The following is an 18,997-nucleotide window of genomic DNA, read 5'->3' as shown; positions in this document are numbered from 1 at the left end:
TTGTAGTACCCTTAACAACTTTTTGTGATATCAAGTTTGCTCGTTTATGGTGGGCGATGTCTAATGGTAGTGCGGTAGAGCACTGGGTTATGAATTGCAAGGTAGACAAGTAGACATTGCTATGCTGTAGGCTTGTCGGAGCCAATTAACGTGAACTTGCTAATTTTGCTTTGTTAGTTCTTTCTAGGCTTTCCATGTTTCACTTGGTCTGATGAGGCCTATGACAGAAGGAAGCATCCGATTTGGGATTCACATAAACAAATCGACACTCTTTTCTATGAATTTCACATCCAAATCAGCCCCTTAAAAAGAGACAGGAGCTCTGTTAGTTAAATTTGGGGTTAAGTATTTTTTTAGTACTTATGTTTTCTCTCATTATCAAATCGCCACTCCTGTTTCAAAAAGTATCACGTATGGTATTTGAGGTAATCTAATTATCAGAGTTAATCCTTCTGTTCATGTTCCATTCAAAAATTGAACGGCTCATCATAGATTGACATATGTTTACTAAGCGTATACACATGCGCACGCGCACATACAGATGAGATGAGATAGAGAGTTTGGTTGATACCACGATTGTTTCTTGGCTTTTGTTGCTGCTGCCTACGACTGAGGATATCACTGGAGAAAGTATAAAGATACTTTGGGTAGAAGAAAAAGGGAAAGGTTTCCACCAAAGATATGAGACATCCAATATGGGTCGAGTGCGAAACTTTGTTTCATGCCATGGCTGGCTGCTACTCGCTGTGACTTTCACTCTTTATCTTCAAGATTTTAATAATAATAATAAATATAATAATGATTTTTGAGTGGTCAAGTGGTGAAGATGAGTCAGTCCAGCAAAATAATGCCTCCATGATTGAGATGTTGACCTTTACTATACGAACAAAATTCCTCTATACTGGATGGACCACCTTGTACACGTGTGTGTGGGTCTACCAACCCCCACCTAACAGTGAAATTCCTTTTCATGTATGTCTACGACCATTATTCGGCTATAGCATCTTCGTAACCGTCTGATGTAAGAATTAAGGTAGTCACATTACCATCTTCTTCTTCCTTTGTTTTCTCTTTGTTCTTCTTCTGCATAAATTGATTGATGGATGAACCATATGAATCCCAACATTGGGTTGCGTATATATGTCACATTTGAGGTCAATCGGGCTGCCATTATGATAAAACTCATGGTGGGGGTTCACCTTCTCCCTTCAACAATAATCATTTGTATTTATGTAGATGTTATGCCTCAAATTATCTATCTTGTCTGCCTACATGGGCACTCAACCAGATGTCCAAATACTTTTGGTATGTTTATGGGTAGCAATTTGTGTTTATATGTGAGTCGTCTCGACGTAAAGTTATATAAGTTAATTATAACTCAATCCATATAATTAAAACGGTCTGACCCCTTAACCCTAAACTACTAATTTTGTATTGGGTCGTGCCGGGTTCGTGAGCTGTATAAAAAATTGTTGGCCCTATATTCTATCAACTAATAAATTTAATCTCTTTATTAGTATTCTAATACCAACTATAAATACAAACCCAATTAGAGGAAAAAAAAAAAAAATTCAAGATCCACCATATATATTAAAACCTCCTTTCTCCGACTAAACGTGGCTTGCTGCACAGTAAACAAAAACTAAAAACACCTTGCCCAAGATGGTTGCGTGCAAATAGAGAACATAATAACAGTGAAAGAAGCATAAAGTTCTTGGTTGAATTCAAAGATTCCTCTTGAAATGGGTGTGCATTTCCTCTCTAGGGACCCTTCTCACAGGCAAACTACTCAAACTCTAGCACGCATACCAAAAACGACGTCTCCCTTGTTTATAGAAGATAATGACACAAATTCAAAAAGCAGTAGATAATCCAGAAACCAACTCATGAACCAATTAAGAAGATTGCGAAAGAGATAAAGATAACATAAAAAACAGAAAATTCAAATTCAGAAATCAGAAAATTTATATTTATATTTATATTTAGATCGATGAGGATAGGTTCATTGAAATTCTAATCTCAAAACCAATATAAAAGATGCAGAAGAACTCCTGGTGTGACGGATACGGGAAGAAAACAAATTTTCCAAAGCTTTTATTGTTCCTTTACTTGTCAATCCCATCTACTTTTGTGGGAAACTTGGATGTTTGTGATCTCATTTTCCAGTTCGGACCCCAATAGCTGTTGGATTGGACAAGGACCTGCCAACTTTTAACACATAGAGCTGAGTTTATCATTTCATTCCTTAGTGTCATGACCACCACACCCTCTCTCTTTTCTTTTTCCAAGCCACCACACCCTTTCTCTATACGAACAACAATAATGCACTATTATGATAAGTGAATTATGTATATACATTTTTTTTACACAAAAGACATTCTAAGCCTAGCTGCAGATTGACAAGACTCTCTCTCTCTCTCTCTCTCTCTCTCTCTCTCCACTGCTTCCTGATCCCCTTATCCCTCCCCAGAGGTTTGGTCATATCCATAGAAGTGAAAACTAAAAAGTGAGAGAAACCCAGATACTGTTTCCAGATCTTTGAGTTATGGACAGCCGTCAGCACCAAAAGATCAGAGAGAAAGTAGTAGACAAGCAGCATGAAGATAGGAAGTCAAAAAAAGAAGGAAAAGAAGGCCTAACAGCAGCAGCAATATCAAAGCAACAGTCACCAACATCCCCTGCTAGTGCTACCTCGCCACCTTCAGCATCCTCCTCTCCATCTCACGAATTCTCTTTCACAATCTCCCTCCACTCATCCTCCTCAACAGTCCCTGATAAAACCAATAATGCTCCACCTTCATTTGCAGTTGATTTGGCTCCTGCAGATGACATTTTCTTCCACGGCCACTTGCTTCCTCTCCACCTCCTCTCCCACCTCCCTGTATCTCCTCGCTCCTCTACCAATTCCTTGGACAGCTTCACCCTCCCAGCCAGAGACTTTTTAGATGACCAAAATCTCAGTAAAGATAGCAGCAACTACAGCACCAGCAATAGGACGACCAACAAGAGCGAGGACCTCCAAAGCAGCAATACCGAGACAAAGGGAAGAATCAAGTCCAAGTCTTTCTCACTATTTGGCTTGACAAGATGGCGAAAAGGGTGTGAAGTAAGAGAGAAGGAAGATAAGGAGAAGAAGAGGAAGCTGAGGTTCGATGTGAGTCATGTTCTGAAGAGGTACGTGAGACTGGTCCGGCCGCTATTTATTTTCAGAAGGAGAGGAGAGAATATCCAATTACGTCGCCAGCCTTATTCGTTTTCAGGTAATTTAAGAATGAAAAACAAGCAATGGTTGAGAGGAAGAAGAGGAGAGTTTTCAGCACCAGCTTCAATGAGAACTTCTCCAACAAATAGTGGCCTTCTTGTAGCAACTGCCACTCTTCCTTCTTCTACCAGTGACAGCACAATGGAAGAGTTGCAGGCTGCAATTCAAGCAGCAATTGCTCATTGCAAGAATTCAATTGCAAAGGAAGAAAAAATCATATGCTATGATTAGATTGATCGATATCAGTTATAATTAATAGCAGTACATTTCTCTTCTCTCTGTATAAAAATGGTACATAAAAAAAAAGTATATATGAGATGAGTTTGAAAAGGAAGAACAGTTCAAATTAAGGATTGTTACATTCTAGAATATTACCATGCTGCTTTCTTGTCTTTAATGTTTGCAAGCTAGTCTTGGGTTTGATGTCGACCCTTTAATATTATCTTAAACTATTTGAGGAAGGGAATCAAACCTGCTCAAACGATTCATGATCCTTGAAAGTCTCCCTTGAAATTCCTTTAAACTATTCCATTCCACTTTGTGTACAATATACAATGAATTTGTTGTCCATTAATGCTGCAATTTAATGAATCTTTATTATTATTATTATTATTATTATTATTATTATTTTTTTAATGAATCTTTATTAATTTTCTGCACACATCATTTTAGCATTTAATACAGAGCAGACTGAAATCCAAACATCCCTCAAGAATATCCTACCTAGTTTGAAGCGGTACCATTTGAAGGTTCAAAAGTCACAGTCTTGCTATGGGCCACTGCAGGTGTTTGCTGATCAATGCTAATTAACTAGTGTGCATATATACCTAGCTTGTTAAGTCTGACCAGCATCTGTTCATGGTTGATCCTTTTTTCTGTCACATACATTTATCTGTAATATTCTTTGAGAGAAAGCTACCCATCATTGAACGGAGCAATGTTTTACATGACTTGTGAATTTGACACAAATTTAATACAAAATTAATTAGTAAACTATATATTTAGTTTTATATTCATGCATCGAACCCGATACACGACATTTAGAGTTGATAATTTTTGATATAATCCGTGAACATGATACGAACTAACATGAAATCAAAGAATTAAGATTGCATGATCCAACTTATTTAATTAAATTAATTGAGTTATGATTAATATATATAGTCTTATACTCATATTTCTCTAATTGTCACCAAACCCTTCATGCTTGGTCCACAGTCGTAAGTATTTTACTAAAAAGGGTTGAGGAGGCTCATCATCATCTTCTTGTTATAGAGCCTAAAAAGTAAAAAGTTGCTCTCGGGAATTGCTTTGAATCTCTCCTTATATATATATATATATATATATATATATATGTGTGTGTGTGTGTGTATGCTTAATGAATCCTCACATGAGTCAAGAAACAAAAGTAGATACATAAGACTTGGGATTAGTAAAGTTGAGGTGGGAGTTTTTTGTTGGCGTCCCCTCATGGAAAAAGGCAATAAAAAAGAGCTGCAGCCATTTCCAATCATTATAAAGAGTGGTCTGGAGGGCTTTGAAAAGAGAGATGGTATTCAATGATCATTCAAGGGGCGCGGGTCTCATCAGTTGATGGCCACAGAGTTCCTAAAAAGTACCAAGTACAATAATTGCAGATGATTGCAATAATGCACTAGTCATGGGGAGAGGAGTACTGCTAAAATGGCTCTGATTTTAATCATGACATTGATGCGATCAAAACCCCACCCACATGAATGAAAGTGCTTTCTTTCTTTCTTTCTTTCTTTCTTTCTATCTTTTGAAGCCATGACTGCAGTGCAGGGGGAAGATACACCATACAAATGCACGTGTGTGCGTGTGCATTCCCTTTTCTCAACTCTCGAGGAAGCCCCCACAAAATTATGAGAGGTGAGAGAACTCCAGATAATGTTTTAGAGTCATTGAGTTATGAACAGCCGTCAGCACCAAACCAGAGAAAGAGAAAGTAGCAGACAACCGGGCATTTAGCAAGTCAAAAAGAGAAAGGGAATATGGCTGCCTAGCACCATCAGAGCAACAGTCACCCACCCAACATTGCCTGCCTCTTCTGCTCTTCATCTCATGAAATCTCCCGACCGGCCGAGGCGAAGAACAAGTCAGGCCCAAGTCACAAGCCCCAATGGATTGGGAAAGCCCACACGTCGGCTATTTAGGTAATAACTTCTCAGTGTTCTCACAATGTTTCATCATTCTCTATATGTCCTCTTGGGCCTATCCTCATGGACTATAGTAGCTGTGGGCCTTGCAGCAGACCCTCAGTTGGGCTTTTTAGTGATAGTAGATCTTTTTGTTTAGGATTGTGTTTGAGAGGCCTAAAAGTGCTTTTAACACTCAAAAAGTTCGTTAAAAGAAAAAAATATTTGTTTAGTAAAAAAAAATTAAAAGCGCTTTTAATGGTTCAAAAAATTTAAAAATGGTTGAAAAATACTTTTAATAAAAGCTTAAAAATAAAGCTTCTATCCAAAAGTTCTTTTTGACTTAAAAATCTTATTTATCAAACGCAATCCCAAACAGGTTCTAATTGGGTCTTGGGCTTACTACTTAAGGTGTATTTATGGTCCAACACAACCCATTTAATAACTTACTGTGCTATGAAATTTATACATTTCAAAATTTTAAAAGAAGACCAAATTGAATAGGTGAAACTGCTTATGGATGTCTATATATATATAGTCCAATGTCGGTTATTGTTGTTTGGTCTTCTGGTGCAGTGGTGCTTGTTCAACAGCATTCAACTGTAAAATGTTCTTGGATTGGGGCGAAAGGACCCGTTGCAGAAGGAGCATTATGGCTCAGTTGCGCTCAACCATAAATTTCTCAATGTCCAACTAGTAGGTGACTTCAAGTAGGGACTACCTGGCCCAAACGAAGGAGCCCATTAATAGCTATCTTCATTAAACATCGGTGATGTTTTATTTTTTAATTTTTTATTACTGCTATTTGGGATTTACGAACTAACAAGCTAGATCACATGACTCTTATAATGCCGGTCATTAAATAATTAACATTGTAACTAAGGATATTATAAATTTCTTACAAATTGACGTGATAATTCATTTAACACTTTTATGTCAGCTACGGATCAATTACATTTATATCTCAAATTTCATTGCTTAATTTTTTTTCATCATTAAAATAATATCACGTGAGTTTGTAAAATGATTGTAGAAAAAACTGTAATATCTCAAACATTTTCCAACAATTAAATTTAACTGTGGATAGTATTGCAGTAAAAAGCGAAATTATATGTACTGCCCCTCAAAAATTTTCAAATTCCCTAATTTTATACTTTTTATGATGAGATAAGCCCTCCAAAATTAATTTTTACCTCCCAATTTATTTATTTTTTTCACCTAAAATCTAAAACATGCCTATAAGTTGTTGGATTCATGAAGGCATTTTTATTCGCTTGTACCTATTTTTCTATCTAACCAATAACCATACAGAGTAGCAACACAAGAAATGTAAGTTTTAATATTTGATGTGATGTTTAGAGTTAATATTTAAACCCCTATTTTCTGATATCTTATTTAACACACTAAATTTACATATTATTATTATTATAATTATCACTATTACTACAAATCCAAAATATAAATATATTAAACACATGCGAGCTAGCTGTCACCCATATTCCTAAAAGAATAGGGCTTTTTTTTTATTATTATTTTAAAAAAATTTAGAACCGACTACCGAGGGTGATCGCACCATATTCAGTGGGTTGGTGCCCTTGGAGGTGGCCAAGACCACACCCCAAGTGTGGTCACACCACCTCCCGGAATTCTGTTATGGGTGACAAACAAAATTTTCAATTTTATTTATTTATTTGTTTTTTAATTAAATATTTTAATCATTTTGGTTCAATTACATCAAAACCATATGTATTGTCACATACCCCATTAGACATATAAATTCTAATATTTTTCTATTCACGAAGCCGAAGCAATGATCGATGTTTTTTCAGGCTTTGCACATGGTGACCTTCTCTCAGATTTGGATCCGCAACAACTTACAGCTCGGAGTGGGAGAGTCTATTTGATATTTACGGCTAGCCTTCGGACAGCAAAATTTCTGGAGACACCTCTCAAAGAGATGGAACCGAACAAGAGTCCTCCGTTCACGAAATATTCTTCTTTCTACAAAAACAAAACAAAATCATGGATTCATGTTGAGATGATTCACCATTGATCAATTGGGCAGGCACGAAGAAAGTGAAGCAATGTTAAATTATAGAATTTGCTGGCACACTTTTGAAGTCCCACCTCCTTAAACATGTTCCACCTAATTCAATCATCCATTCATCCCATGCTGACGTGTCACTTTCCACCATGCATGACTTTCCAAGGAAGCACCAAAACTCTCTCTCTCTCTTTCTGTGGAAATCGCGATTGACGAAAGTTTAGGCCACTGGCCGTTTTATTTGGAACCTGGGTTTCTTCCCTCCGGGTCAGTTTCATCATTTTCATTCTTTATTATAATGATTATTTGAATGGGAAAAAAAGAATGATAATAGTTCAGATTAATAGTAAAAATGGGGTGTCATTTAGACTCGATGATGATCGATTTGGCACATTCGAATAATTAAAAGCGAATATGCTTTTATTGCGCCAACTGCTCTTCTTCTTCTTGGAGGTGCGTATTTATTTGGGTTTGGTTGGTTCTTAGCCATTTTTTTAAATCGGTTCGTCTTTCAAAAAGTATGTGTGCAACAGAGAGAGAGAGAAACACAGAATCCGAGTTGGGTTTTGGTATTTGATTAATAAAGTTCGTTTGTTTTTTAATTTGGGTTGTTGAAAAATTACACAATCGTTGAGTTCGTTGCTGTTCCTTAATATATCTTGTTGGGTATTTGAGGGCGGCGTTTGTGTTTTATCTTATCTACATATTAATTGCTTTTGAGCCAAAAAGTACGGAAATTTTGAGTTGTAATCTTGGGATTTTGCGATCTGGGTACTTGGAATATAGGGGTTCTTGTTGTTTTAATTTTATAAAGCTCACATATTTGTGGGGGGCAATCAGACGGGCTCTTAGAAATTATGATTGGATTGTGAGATTTTATTATCTGGGTGGTTTAAAGATGTACGCGGTGGAGCGGCTAAGTAGCTATATCACCAGGGGGGTGTACACCGTCTCCGGCCCATTCCATCCATTTGGTGGGGCGGTGGATATAATTGTAGTTGAACAGCAAGATGGGCGCTTCAAGTCATCGCCTTGGTATGTTCGGTTTGGGAAATTTCAAGGGGTTTTGAAGGCCAAGGAGAAGGTGGTCAAGATTAGTGTCAATGGAGTGGAAGCTGATTTCCACATGTATTTGGATCATAAAGGGGAAGCTTACTTTCTCACGGAGATAGATGTGGAAGAAGGGGAAACTGTACCATATTCTGTGTCCTCTGGGGATGAGACGGATGGGCGGTTCCAGAATGATAGGCGGCGGCCTTTGAAGTCCAGAAGTTACCATTTTGATGCTAATACGTCGAATTCAGCTGATAAAATTGATGTTTTGAGGAATGGGAAGGCTTTGGCAAGGACTACTTCCCGGCGGCCAAGGATACTTGGGCATGTTTTTGGCCGGAGGAGGTCGATGAATCAGGCGGGAGAGGGTGATGATGACGTGGCAAGGGCAGATTCATTGGATCGTGCTGAGATTGCAGCCAACCTCTTGGAGGTTAATTGGTCTACCAATCTTCATATTAATAAACCTCGGAAAGATAATGCTTATAATAAAGATGTGCAGATTACTGATGGAAAAGGCGAGGTGAGCTCATCTGAGCATGGCAATGCCAATAAAGATGTGCACAAGGAAACTGGTTCCCACAATGAGCAAATGGGTGAAAGCTCTCCCCCTGGATTTGAAAATCTTCCAAGTTTTGTTGAGGAAACTAGAATAGAAGTTGCATGTTTTAACACCCCAGAACAAGTTACTGAAACTTCTGTTGCAGATGAAGGTGTTTTGGAAGGGAAATGCGAGGTGATGTCTACATTATCAAGAAAGATTGACGTGGGGGATGATACTGAAAATGATGAGAATGTAAAAGTTCAATATTCCATTGAGCATGAAGAGCACCTTGGAAAGCATACTGATGAAGAACAGGTTTTCCATGTAACGAATGTTTTGCCAGTCTGTGGCATTTCCCAGGAGGAGAGTGAAACAGGTAGTGTTCGCTCATTTATATATTGTGAAACATCTGAGGGAGCAATAGTGGCAATGGATGGTTCCAGTGAACAAACTCGTGGAGGACACGTGGAAGTCCATGTTCATGCTGAAATGCTGCATTCAACAACTGAACTGCTATCGGAGGTAACTCTTTATATCTGAATCTGGTATATTATAAGCAAGGAACATGGAAACAACTTTTTAGCGTATAAGGCTCATCATTGCAAATAATTTCATGATACCAAGATAGTTGACAGTGAAAACTACTATAAACTCGAACAGAAATAACATAACTGAACCTGTTTCTTCAATTGATATACACTTATTTGTTGACACTAAGTAAGGTTTTGGAAGTTCGTTATCAGGATACAGTTACTCTTCATGTTGCTGAAGGTGGTGATTTTCAGACACAACCAGTGGAGGATGCTGAGAATCATTCCCAGCAAATGAATCCTTCTCATTCTTTCATACATAAATGCAATGTGATGGACCTTGAAGGGTCACCGATAGCACCAGAAGTCGATACCCAAATGGTCAGTGCGGACCCAACACTTGGTTTAGATGACAAATTAGAGTCACAGAGCATTTGCACCATTTCCGGTTTCAGCAACTCAGCTCATCAGGCTCAAGATAAGGAAACCAACAAGGATGAAGAAATCACAAGCAAGTTCCCACCTTCTTTGGAGTCTATTGGTGACTGTGTCCCAACAAAAGCAATAAGTACATTGTCATCTGGGAGTTCAGAGGAAGAACAGTTTCTGTTCGGTGACCTTGATGAAATCAGTGAGGTGCAGCGCATGGAGTCAATATCTCCAGTGCATGTGGATAAAGAAAGTCCCTCAAGTGGTCCTGAAGGCATTAAAGAAGCAAATGGGTCAGTCAATGAAAGATATGACCCATCTTTGTTTTCTGAAAAATCTGCTCAAGAGAATCCATTTATTGATCTTGAAGGCTCGACAGAAAAATTAAGGATATCATCAAGCCCCATCATCATACCTAGAAGTCATAAAGCTTATGAGGACGTTGGTCTGCCCGTAGAATCGTTGCCCAATTTGTGGTCACACACCGTAAGTCCAGATGCACATGACTTTCGTCGTCCTCTCAGCCAATCACTGGATTCAAGTTCCAAATCCTTGAATTCAAAATTGCAGAGCAAAGATGATTCAAGCTATATAAAGTCTGATAAAGATCCACAATTGGCACCGGAGCAGCCAAATATTGAGGATATACAGATTTCAGTGGAGCCTATAAATGTTCTTGCCAATTCTGCAGTCGGTAAGAAAACTTTTATATGTTTGCAATTTCATATTTACGATCTACTTTACTTTTTTGGGATGCTTGGACACTGAAATGCAATTATCTCATATTTTTTAGTTCACATTATAACTTTCCATTTACAGCATACTTGACTCTAAATATTGCGCATATTCCTATAATTGCAATGAAAAACAAAAATGGAACTCTCTTTTTTTCTCCTTCAGTGTAAATGCTCCTCAAGCGGAAAACTGGAGAGAGTCACATATATTGTGCTTTATGCAGAGATATCTCTTTGCAAGCACTTGTTGTATGAAGGGATGGGGGTTGATGCAGCTTCTCAAGCATTTGATGCTGAAAAGTTGGATGTAAATAGATTTACCTCTCTAGGTCCTGAGGTTGTGAAGGATGATAGGCTTGTTGTCAAAATTGATGGCCGTTATTTCCCATGGGATGTGGCTGGTCCTATTATGTTAGGGATGGTCTCATTTGGAAGTGAACAAATATTTGAACCAACAGGCATGATAGCAGTTGACAAAGTTGAAAAATCTCTTACAGGAGATCCATCAAAATCCAGTATTGCCTCTAGGGGAGGCTGGAGGATTTGGCCTTTTTCTCTCAGGAAATCAAGGTCCAAGAAGGGTTTGCAGCCAGTTCTGAATGATGTCAGAAATTCTGATGCTGAGAATGCTTCAGAGAGCACCACGGGGATGGATGGAGATAAAGATGTGTTTAAACCGAAGGTGGTGAGGAAGATTGTTAGGGCAATGACTCCAACGTCTGAGCAACTAGCATCCATGAATCTAAAGGAAGGGAGGAACACAGTAACCTTCACATTCTCCACGGCGATGCTGGGGAAGCAACAGGTTGTTCTGCATCTTCTACTTAGAAATCTCTTTTTCTAGCTGAAGTCTTCTTCGAATGTGCAAATGTTTGTGTGTGTTATAAGTGTGCTTATGTATAACCTTGTTACGCAACAGGTTGATGCGAGAATATATTTGTGGAAATGGAACACTCGTATAGTAATCTCAGACGTGGATGGGACAATTACAAAGTAAGGGTATCCTCTCTCTTTAGTGCGGTAGAGTTTTTCTTGGTGCATTGTTTTGGAAAATGGTTACAGTTTATAACTCATTTTTAAATGTTCAGTTCTATTTCTTGCATTCTAGTATTATTTTAGGAGCTAAGAAAACTGCAAGGTACTTAACTTTAACCCAAAATAAATTCATATCATTTACAGAGCAGTGGAAACTAGGTATTTTGGGATTTTATCATATGTATCCTAACTGAACAAATGCCAGTGAGCTCTAACCCAAATAGCACCTGCTCCTCTCATAATAATGTGGCGGACTGTGAGGCCGTGAGTTTAAGACCTGCTGGGTGCTTTTGTAACTTAACCTTAAAAAGAAGTATCATAATTTAAAACACTGTTGACTGATTAATGTATAAATCGTGGGTTGTTACAAATAGGTAGAAAAGATGGTGGCAGATATTCTTATGTGTTTTTTTCTTGAGAATTTTTTATCTTCTATATTGCTATACTAGTTTTTGTCTGCCTCTCTGTAGGATATCCTATGGATTTGTGCTTGGATGCAAGGTAGATATATAGATTTGAGCTTGTTTACATTAAATGCATAATGGTGGTAAATTCCAGTATGAGTAAAGGAAACATACAAGAACAGAAAGTGATGAGAGGTGAAGGTGAAATTTTTTTCCCCAACTCTTTGTGTTATGAACGTGGGCTGCCTTCTACTTCTTCACCCCCCAGTGTTCTGTGTACATTTTGGTCGCTTCTTTATAATGCATGTGGCTTTAGCATTAGCTGGTTTATGAATTGACCACTCTTTTGTTGAACTTCTTCAGAGCTGGGTAATATGAATATTTATTACTTAATATTTTCTATCTCAAACTGTCCTTGATGTTCCTAATTTTACTCTGCTCACTTTGTTTTTTAAAATTAGCATTGCGTAAAAAAAAAAAAACTCTTTGCTGTTGAAAAGTCTTCCAATAGGTTACTTCCATGACTTGGTTCTGTTTCAAGGCTCACTTTACTGAAGGCTGGGTTTATCCATGACGTATCTAATTCCTCTTTTTTTGCATTGTTATTACAGATCGGATGTTCTAGGTCAGTTCATGCCTTTGGTTGGGATCGATTGGTCACAAACAGGCGTTGCTCATTTATTTTCGGCCATTAAGGTTTGTTGCATACCATATTCAAATTGTTTTCTGATTGAAGGACATTTTTCACATTGCACTCATAACTCATTGTGCATGAGGGAAACCCTGGTGGGCTTGGCTCCACAAACTAAAATTTGGAGGCCCATCTTTAGCCCACCAAACTATTGAGTCTGTGTTTTCATCATCCTGCAAATGCAATTCAAGTTATCTTCTATAAAATGATCTTACCCACTAAGCTATTCAGTCTACGATTTTCACAATCCTACAAAATGCAGTTCATGTTACTGGCTAGGAATCATTTTTTTTTGTCACGTTTTCACCTTTTGGAGTTCATAAATGCATAGATTGTTTTATGTTTTGTTTGTTTAAATATTGATTAAATGATTAAATTTACCTCTTCTTATCAGCTTAAGCTTTTAGGACAAGTGGTGATTTAACATGGTATCAGAGTTAAAGGTCTTGGGATCGAACCTTGACTCCATCAACTCACCCCCTATTTAAATTAAATATTCCACGTGTAGTGTTTAAGTATTGATTAAGTGATTAACTCTTCCTATCAGCTTAAGCTTTTTAGACAAGTGGTGATTTAACTTTGTTTTGGTTTGATTTGGGTTTGGTTCTTTGTTTTTGTTGTTGTTGGATAATCAGAAGGCACACAGTTTCTGTTGGTTTGTTACATTGTGGTAATGTCGGACAACATTATAGTTGTATAGAGAACCAAAATTTCCCCTTCTTTTCTGTGTTTTGCAGGAAAACGGGTATCAATTGCTTTTTCTTAGTGCACGTGCAATTTCTCAGGCTTATCACACTAGACAATTTCTATTCAACCTTAAGCAGGTGATGCATACAGCAATTGAGGCCTAAATCTGTATTGAGGTTGAAACATTCAAATCAAGAAAGCCTAAACTTTATGTTTATTTGCTTGTTTTCATACGTGCAGGATGGGAAGGCTTTACCAGATGGGCCTGTTGTTATTTCTCCCGATGGACTTTTTCCTTCTCTATATCGAGAAGGTAACTGGTGGCATATGCAATTTTCTGTTTTTGAGGACATTTTGCAGGGATTGCTTTTATTTTCAATTTATGTTGATTAATTATCAAGCATCTTGTCTGTCTGTCTGTTGGTGAGCCCTGCACTAATCCTGGTAATATAACTTTCACTATGAGCTTCCTTAAAGATAAGCGGGGTTGGATACTTTCTTGTTATGTAACATGTTAATGGACAAACTTTAAATTATTATCCTCTAAGTAGGATGCCTTTGTAGCTTACACATAGCGAATATCCTTTTTTTTTTTTGATAAGTAACACATAGCAAATATCTCTTTCCCTATCATGTTAATTGTTTTCATATGCCATGTTAATTATTATTTTTTTCTAATTTTTAATGTGTGATCTGAGGCATTCTATCTGTTTTCTCAGTAATCAGGAGGGCTCCTCATGAATTCAAGATCTCATGCTTAGAGGTTGCTTCCCTGCCATTGACTTATTTATTTTGACATGTGCAACTTCTCCATCCTGATAATTCTGTTGTTATGTAATCCATTCATATCCTGAGATTAGTACTGCTAGTAAATTATTTTTAAATGTGTTGTGTGTAAAATATAAATTGAGTGCATTGTGTCTTGTAAAATTTCAAATTAATTCACTATGCCCAGAAAAGAGTTTTTTAATTTCTTTGCAGTTTTTACTTGTTTAAGCAAGGAGATTCTAATTCATCCAAAAAAAAAGGCAAGGAGTTTCTAGACTCTCAGTAAAAGACCCATTTCATTATTTTTGGTTAAACACAAAAACTATCTGAAAGACAATATACTGATAAACTTTCAGGGGTGTTTATAAGACTTTTTAAGTTCATGAAATCATTTTAGTAGAAACATTGTTAAGGTAAGAAAACCTAGGTTCTGTGAATCATGTGATGGGCTTCAAATGCATGTCGTGGAAAGGAAGAGCATGATGTATAGGCAACTCTTTCTTTACATCCACATTAAACCTGGCCATAAGGATATAGTTCGTACTTTGAAATGATAATACTATCAGAGTTATGAAGTATTCTTATAAAAAAAAAAAAAGAGTTATGAAGTATTCTTTTAAATGATGTTCGTTGCAGATTTATCTCATGACGTCCTATGGCTTAAAATTTCTAAAATTTCTGATAATATTTTGCCTTTTCATCAGCTATATACACCTCCACCCTTCAAAGAGTGTAGTTGTGAATGATAATACTATGAAATTTGCAAAGTAGGCTTTTTAAATGATTTTTTTTTTTTTTTTTTTTGGGTGATCCGTCTCAGGGAATCCTTTAGCTTAAAATTTCTGATAACATGCTTCTAGAATCTGTGTTATAATATTTTTCTCTTATTTTAATGTATACTCGGGGTTTGCGACCCCATGTGTACCCTTCAAATAGGAGGGAGGGATCATCTATTGAATTCTTGATTAATTATCTAGTACCATTTCACTTGAAACAGGAGGCATTTAATGCTTTTTTATTCTCCAATTCTCCAGGATATCAGGGCATTGTTTCCTTCTGATTGCAATCCATTCTATGCTGGTTTTGGAAACAGAGATACTGATGAATTTAGCTACCTTAAGGTTGGAATCCCGAAAGGAAAAGTTTTTATTATTAATCCGAAGGTAATTTAAGCCCATCATGGTTCAAAAATAGTAATCTAATGCCTCTAAAATTGTTACACCAATCTTTCTAATATATAAAGTTTGCAGGGTGCAGTTGCTATAAACCGCCGTGTTGACACAAGATCATATGGTTCACTTCATGCTCTTGTGCATGACATGTTTCCACCTATGACCTCGTCTGAGCAGGTTTGGTTTGTAACCCTTTTCTATTCTGAACTGGTGATTATTCAGGAGCTGTTTTGCAAAAACAATTGCTAATAAGTCGGGCATCAAACTCAGTATTTCTCTACCCCATTTTTCCTGCAACTGGAAATTTGTACTTGAGCACATTGTTTTGAGAGGCAACTTGGCTCAGGAGCTCTTTTATCTTTCCCTCACGTGGAAAGTACTTCTACTACTTTTTGACTCCATTGTGTTCCTAAATTTTCTATCTTTCAAATGAGCAGCTTGTCAACTGAGTCAGGATGACTTTACATGCACCATCCTCTACTCGGCCCATGTCAACTGAATTGAGCTTTATTCCCAAATAATCGGATGTTAGCTTAAGAAACTTTACATGGCCCATCATCTCCGCAGAGAAATTGTGTTTAAATTTTCAGGTCTCGCTAATATTTGGTGGAATATTACAGGAGGATTTCAATTCGTGGAATTATTGGAAGTTGCCGCCTCCTGTACTCCATGTTTGAAGGGGTCAGCCACATTAACTGATTAACCCTCTCCACGTGGAGAGGGATTGGTGTTGCAAGTGCCTGTATGGAATTATGCTGGTAAATTCTGATCTGAGCTTTGCTTTGCTTCTCAAATTCCTAGGATAGAATTTTGGGTTTTCTTCTGAATATCTACCTACCATTTCAATGGATTTTTCAACCTTGTAGCTTCTGTCATAGAAATTTATTCTGAAAGAGTTCACCAAACTAAAATTTGTAATGTTTGGAAACACTTTTCTAGCAAGTATTGAACAAACCAAAACTCCAGAGAAAGGGGCTTCTTATTTTGTAGAATTGAAACATGATTGGCAGTCCCCTAAGACAACTATCGTAGACCTGAGACAGTAATTTCTGTGAACTTTTAGCACTTTGCACTGCGGCTTTACCGGATACACAGTCACATTCATTCGAGGTTTTTGCATTTGGGTATCTCATATCGATTGATTATTATTTTGGTGACAAATGATGCAGGGTATATGTGACCAATGCTGATGGCAGAAGTCCCACTTTGTTCATATTTTTGCTTGGCTGGCTATTTAATTGGCAACCAGAAAGTAGCTATAGCAGATTTACAGTAGAGGAGTTGGATCTGTCACTCCTGTACCCTGCCTGGATACATTAAAATTAGCAAAAAAAAAAATCAGTTTTGTGGTCTGCTCTTGCCATTTACTAACAATCCAATACGTAATCATCTGTTGAAATCCAACTAGTTAGGCATAGTTTGTTCTGGTGTAAAAATTCTCTTAAAATAGTTTCTCTTGATCCGTTCATAGCTAGGTGATACCCAGTTTATAGTTGATTGCAGTTATGTGTATATGACAGGATCCTTTTTCTCTTTCCCTTTTCCACGGGATGATTATTATGGCTTCTTTTTCATCTTAATTTTGTACTGTAATATTTCTTCTACTGATGTTACTATTGCTTGTTCAACTTGTCTTTTTTGAGTACGTTAGTCTCGAAGCAGAATCATTTTGTTTTTGTTTTCATAGCTTGGAAAAGTGTTAGAATAAAAGCAAACCAGAACAGGAAGAATCAAAAGAGAAAAGGGAGAAAAATAAAAAATTACAGAAAAGGCAAAGGATGAGGATAGAGAGTCCGATTCCAAAGCAACTGTCACCTTTTGAGGAATAGAATCTGGAGACAGACAACCTTAGAAATTAACATGTCTACCCTTGTGAGCTACTTAGAAATTTTTACTCTTTAAGATGAGCGTAATGACAAGTATACAAAGCCTGCTAGGCTTGAAGTGTACGTAGGAAAAACTACTTAACAAACTTTTGATGGGCCTCTTCCATGTTTGGCCCAAACATCCGACATCTCATAATTCTCAATAACACGGTACGAGGAGAAATCAGACCAATAAAAGAAAAATGAAAATAATTTTGAGAGCAGATCGATTCCAAATATTGAGCAAATGCTCGTCTTGCTGTCATTAGCTCTTTTATATGTGAGAAACAAATTGATTGGATAATTGGGATCGAAATGGGCCAATGGGATTTACTTGTTCAAAACAAGTGTTCGGACAATTCAAAATTTGTAAACCCGAACAAGTGTTCGGACAATTCAAAATTTGTGCTGGGTTTACCTATTTAGACAAGTAAATTTCATTTGAGCCCTTTCTCTTTAAGGGGCCAGATTAATTGGCTGCATTTTGGTAAAAAAAAAAAGAAAAAAAAGAAATTGGAATCAATCCCATCGGAATCTCTACGGCATTTAGATGGTGCACCAACTTTATGGCGTTGTCAAATGTCAAGGTATGAAACTTTATTGGCAATTTGGCAACTCTTTTAAGATTATCGGAACAGATTATAATATATAGGCACAATAATTATGTTGAGCAGGAACAAGTATGGAAACAAGGGCTGCTGAAATGATTTATTAAGTAAATTAACATAAAATAGGCACTAGTCGTCTATCTTGTTGCCCAGCTGAATAAGGAAGCCAACACTCGCACACAAACAGTACTACTCATGGTAGAAACCTTATTCTAATTAGAGGTTTGAGAGAAACCCTAGATGCTATATCCAAGAGTAAGAGCGTACGTATGTCACAACTTCTTCCAGCTCCTCTGTGCCAATGGATCCATCTCTGTCGACATCCACATGGTGGACGGCACGGAGAGCTCTCAATCCGAGTATGCATGAACCGAGTTGTTTTTCTTTCATTTTTTTAAATTTTTTTATTCAAAGCTGGGAGGGGGAGAAGGGGAATTGTTGAAAAGCTTTCTTTAGCTCTTCCTTGCTAAGGCGACCAACGCCGTTGGCATCTTGTTGTTTGAAAATGGATTTCAACTGCTCTTCAGTTATGCCCATATGTACAGCTTTAGGCACGTAAAGAGGCATTTTGTCAAACAGGTCAAGAGTACTCTAAAGCGCTATGATACAAGCGGAAGTGCTAGAGGCAATGAGTTAAATAGAGTTTGTCTTTGTTTTGTGGACTTCATGTGGGTCTAACTATTCATGATGGAGTGTTATGTATCAGTGGGCTTCATATGGGTTGTAAGCCCGAAATATATATGCGTGGTTGTACTTATTAAAGGAAAGTTTGAATTTACATATGACAAAATTGTTAAAATATTAATTTAAATAATAAAAACTACATTTTTTTTTTATTAACTTTAGATTTTTTTTTTTTTTTGAGCAGCGCGGAAAGTAACTGCATTAATTATATTTGTTTGTATGGTGTGGGTATGAGCCAAGGTGACCAAAAGAATAACAATATTAATGGTTTGGCCAAAGGAATATTTGGATTCTAAAGTTGGAAGCAAGTGTAGGTGCCAATTGGAGGCCG

General features: G+C 37.2%; 2 protein-coding genes across 7 annotated transcripts; both read left to right on the top strand.

Moving 5' to 3' along the window:
- Nucleotides 1-2,293: 2,293 nt before the first annotated feature.
- On the top strand, nt 2,294-3,631 carry LOC132184589 (BRI1 kinase inhibitor 1). Its single transcript, XM_059598277.1, has one exon. It carries the CDS (start codon nt 2,546-2,548, stop codon nt 3,491-3,493), a length of 948 nt encoding a protein of 315 aa, XP_059454260.1. The 5' UTR covers nt 2,294-2,545; the 3' UTR covers nt 3,494-3,631.
- A 3,616-nt stretch (nt 3,632-7,247) lies between these two features.
- On the top strand, nt 7,248-17,163 carry LOC132183796 (phosphatidate phosphatase PAH2). 6 transcript variants are annotated; one of them, XM_059597219.1, is made up of 12 exons: nt 7,248-9,581; nt 9,803-10,712; nt 11,250-11,557; nt 11,672-11,745; nt 12,803-12,887; nt 13,620-13,706; nt 13,810-13,882; nt 14,289-14,332; nt 15,372-15,500; nt 15,588-15,686; nt 16,130-16,267; nt 16,679-17,163. In XM_059597219.1, the coding sequence occupies exons 1-11, from the start codon at nt 8,361-8,363 to the stop codon at nt 16,184-16,186; spliced, it is 3,087 nt and encodes a 1,028-aa protein (XP_059453202.1). In that variant the 5' UTR covers nt 7,248-8,360; the 3' UTR covers nt 16,187-16,267; nt 16,679-17,163. The 6 variants fall into 6 exon arrangements, with proteins under 6 accessions (XP_059453202.1, XP_059453203.1, XP_059453204.1 ...); XM_059597220.1 differs by having other exon boundaries at nt 15,947-16,267; XM_059597221.1 differs by having other exon boundaries at nt 15,581-15,686.
- Nucleotides 17,164-18,997: the final 1,834 nt, after the last annotated feature.

Source organism: Corylus avellana, chromosome ca6, assembly GCF_901000735.1.
Source record: "Corylus avellana chromosome ca6, CavTom2PMs-1.0".
Classification (NCBI taxonomy): domain Eukaryota; kingdom Viridiplantae; phylum Streptophyta; class Magnoliopsida; order Fagales; family Betulaceae; genus Corylus; species Corylus avellana.
Note: the sequence above shows the minus strand (reverse complement) of the source record. Positions and strands in the feature narration are given on the sequence as shown.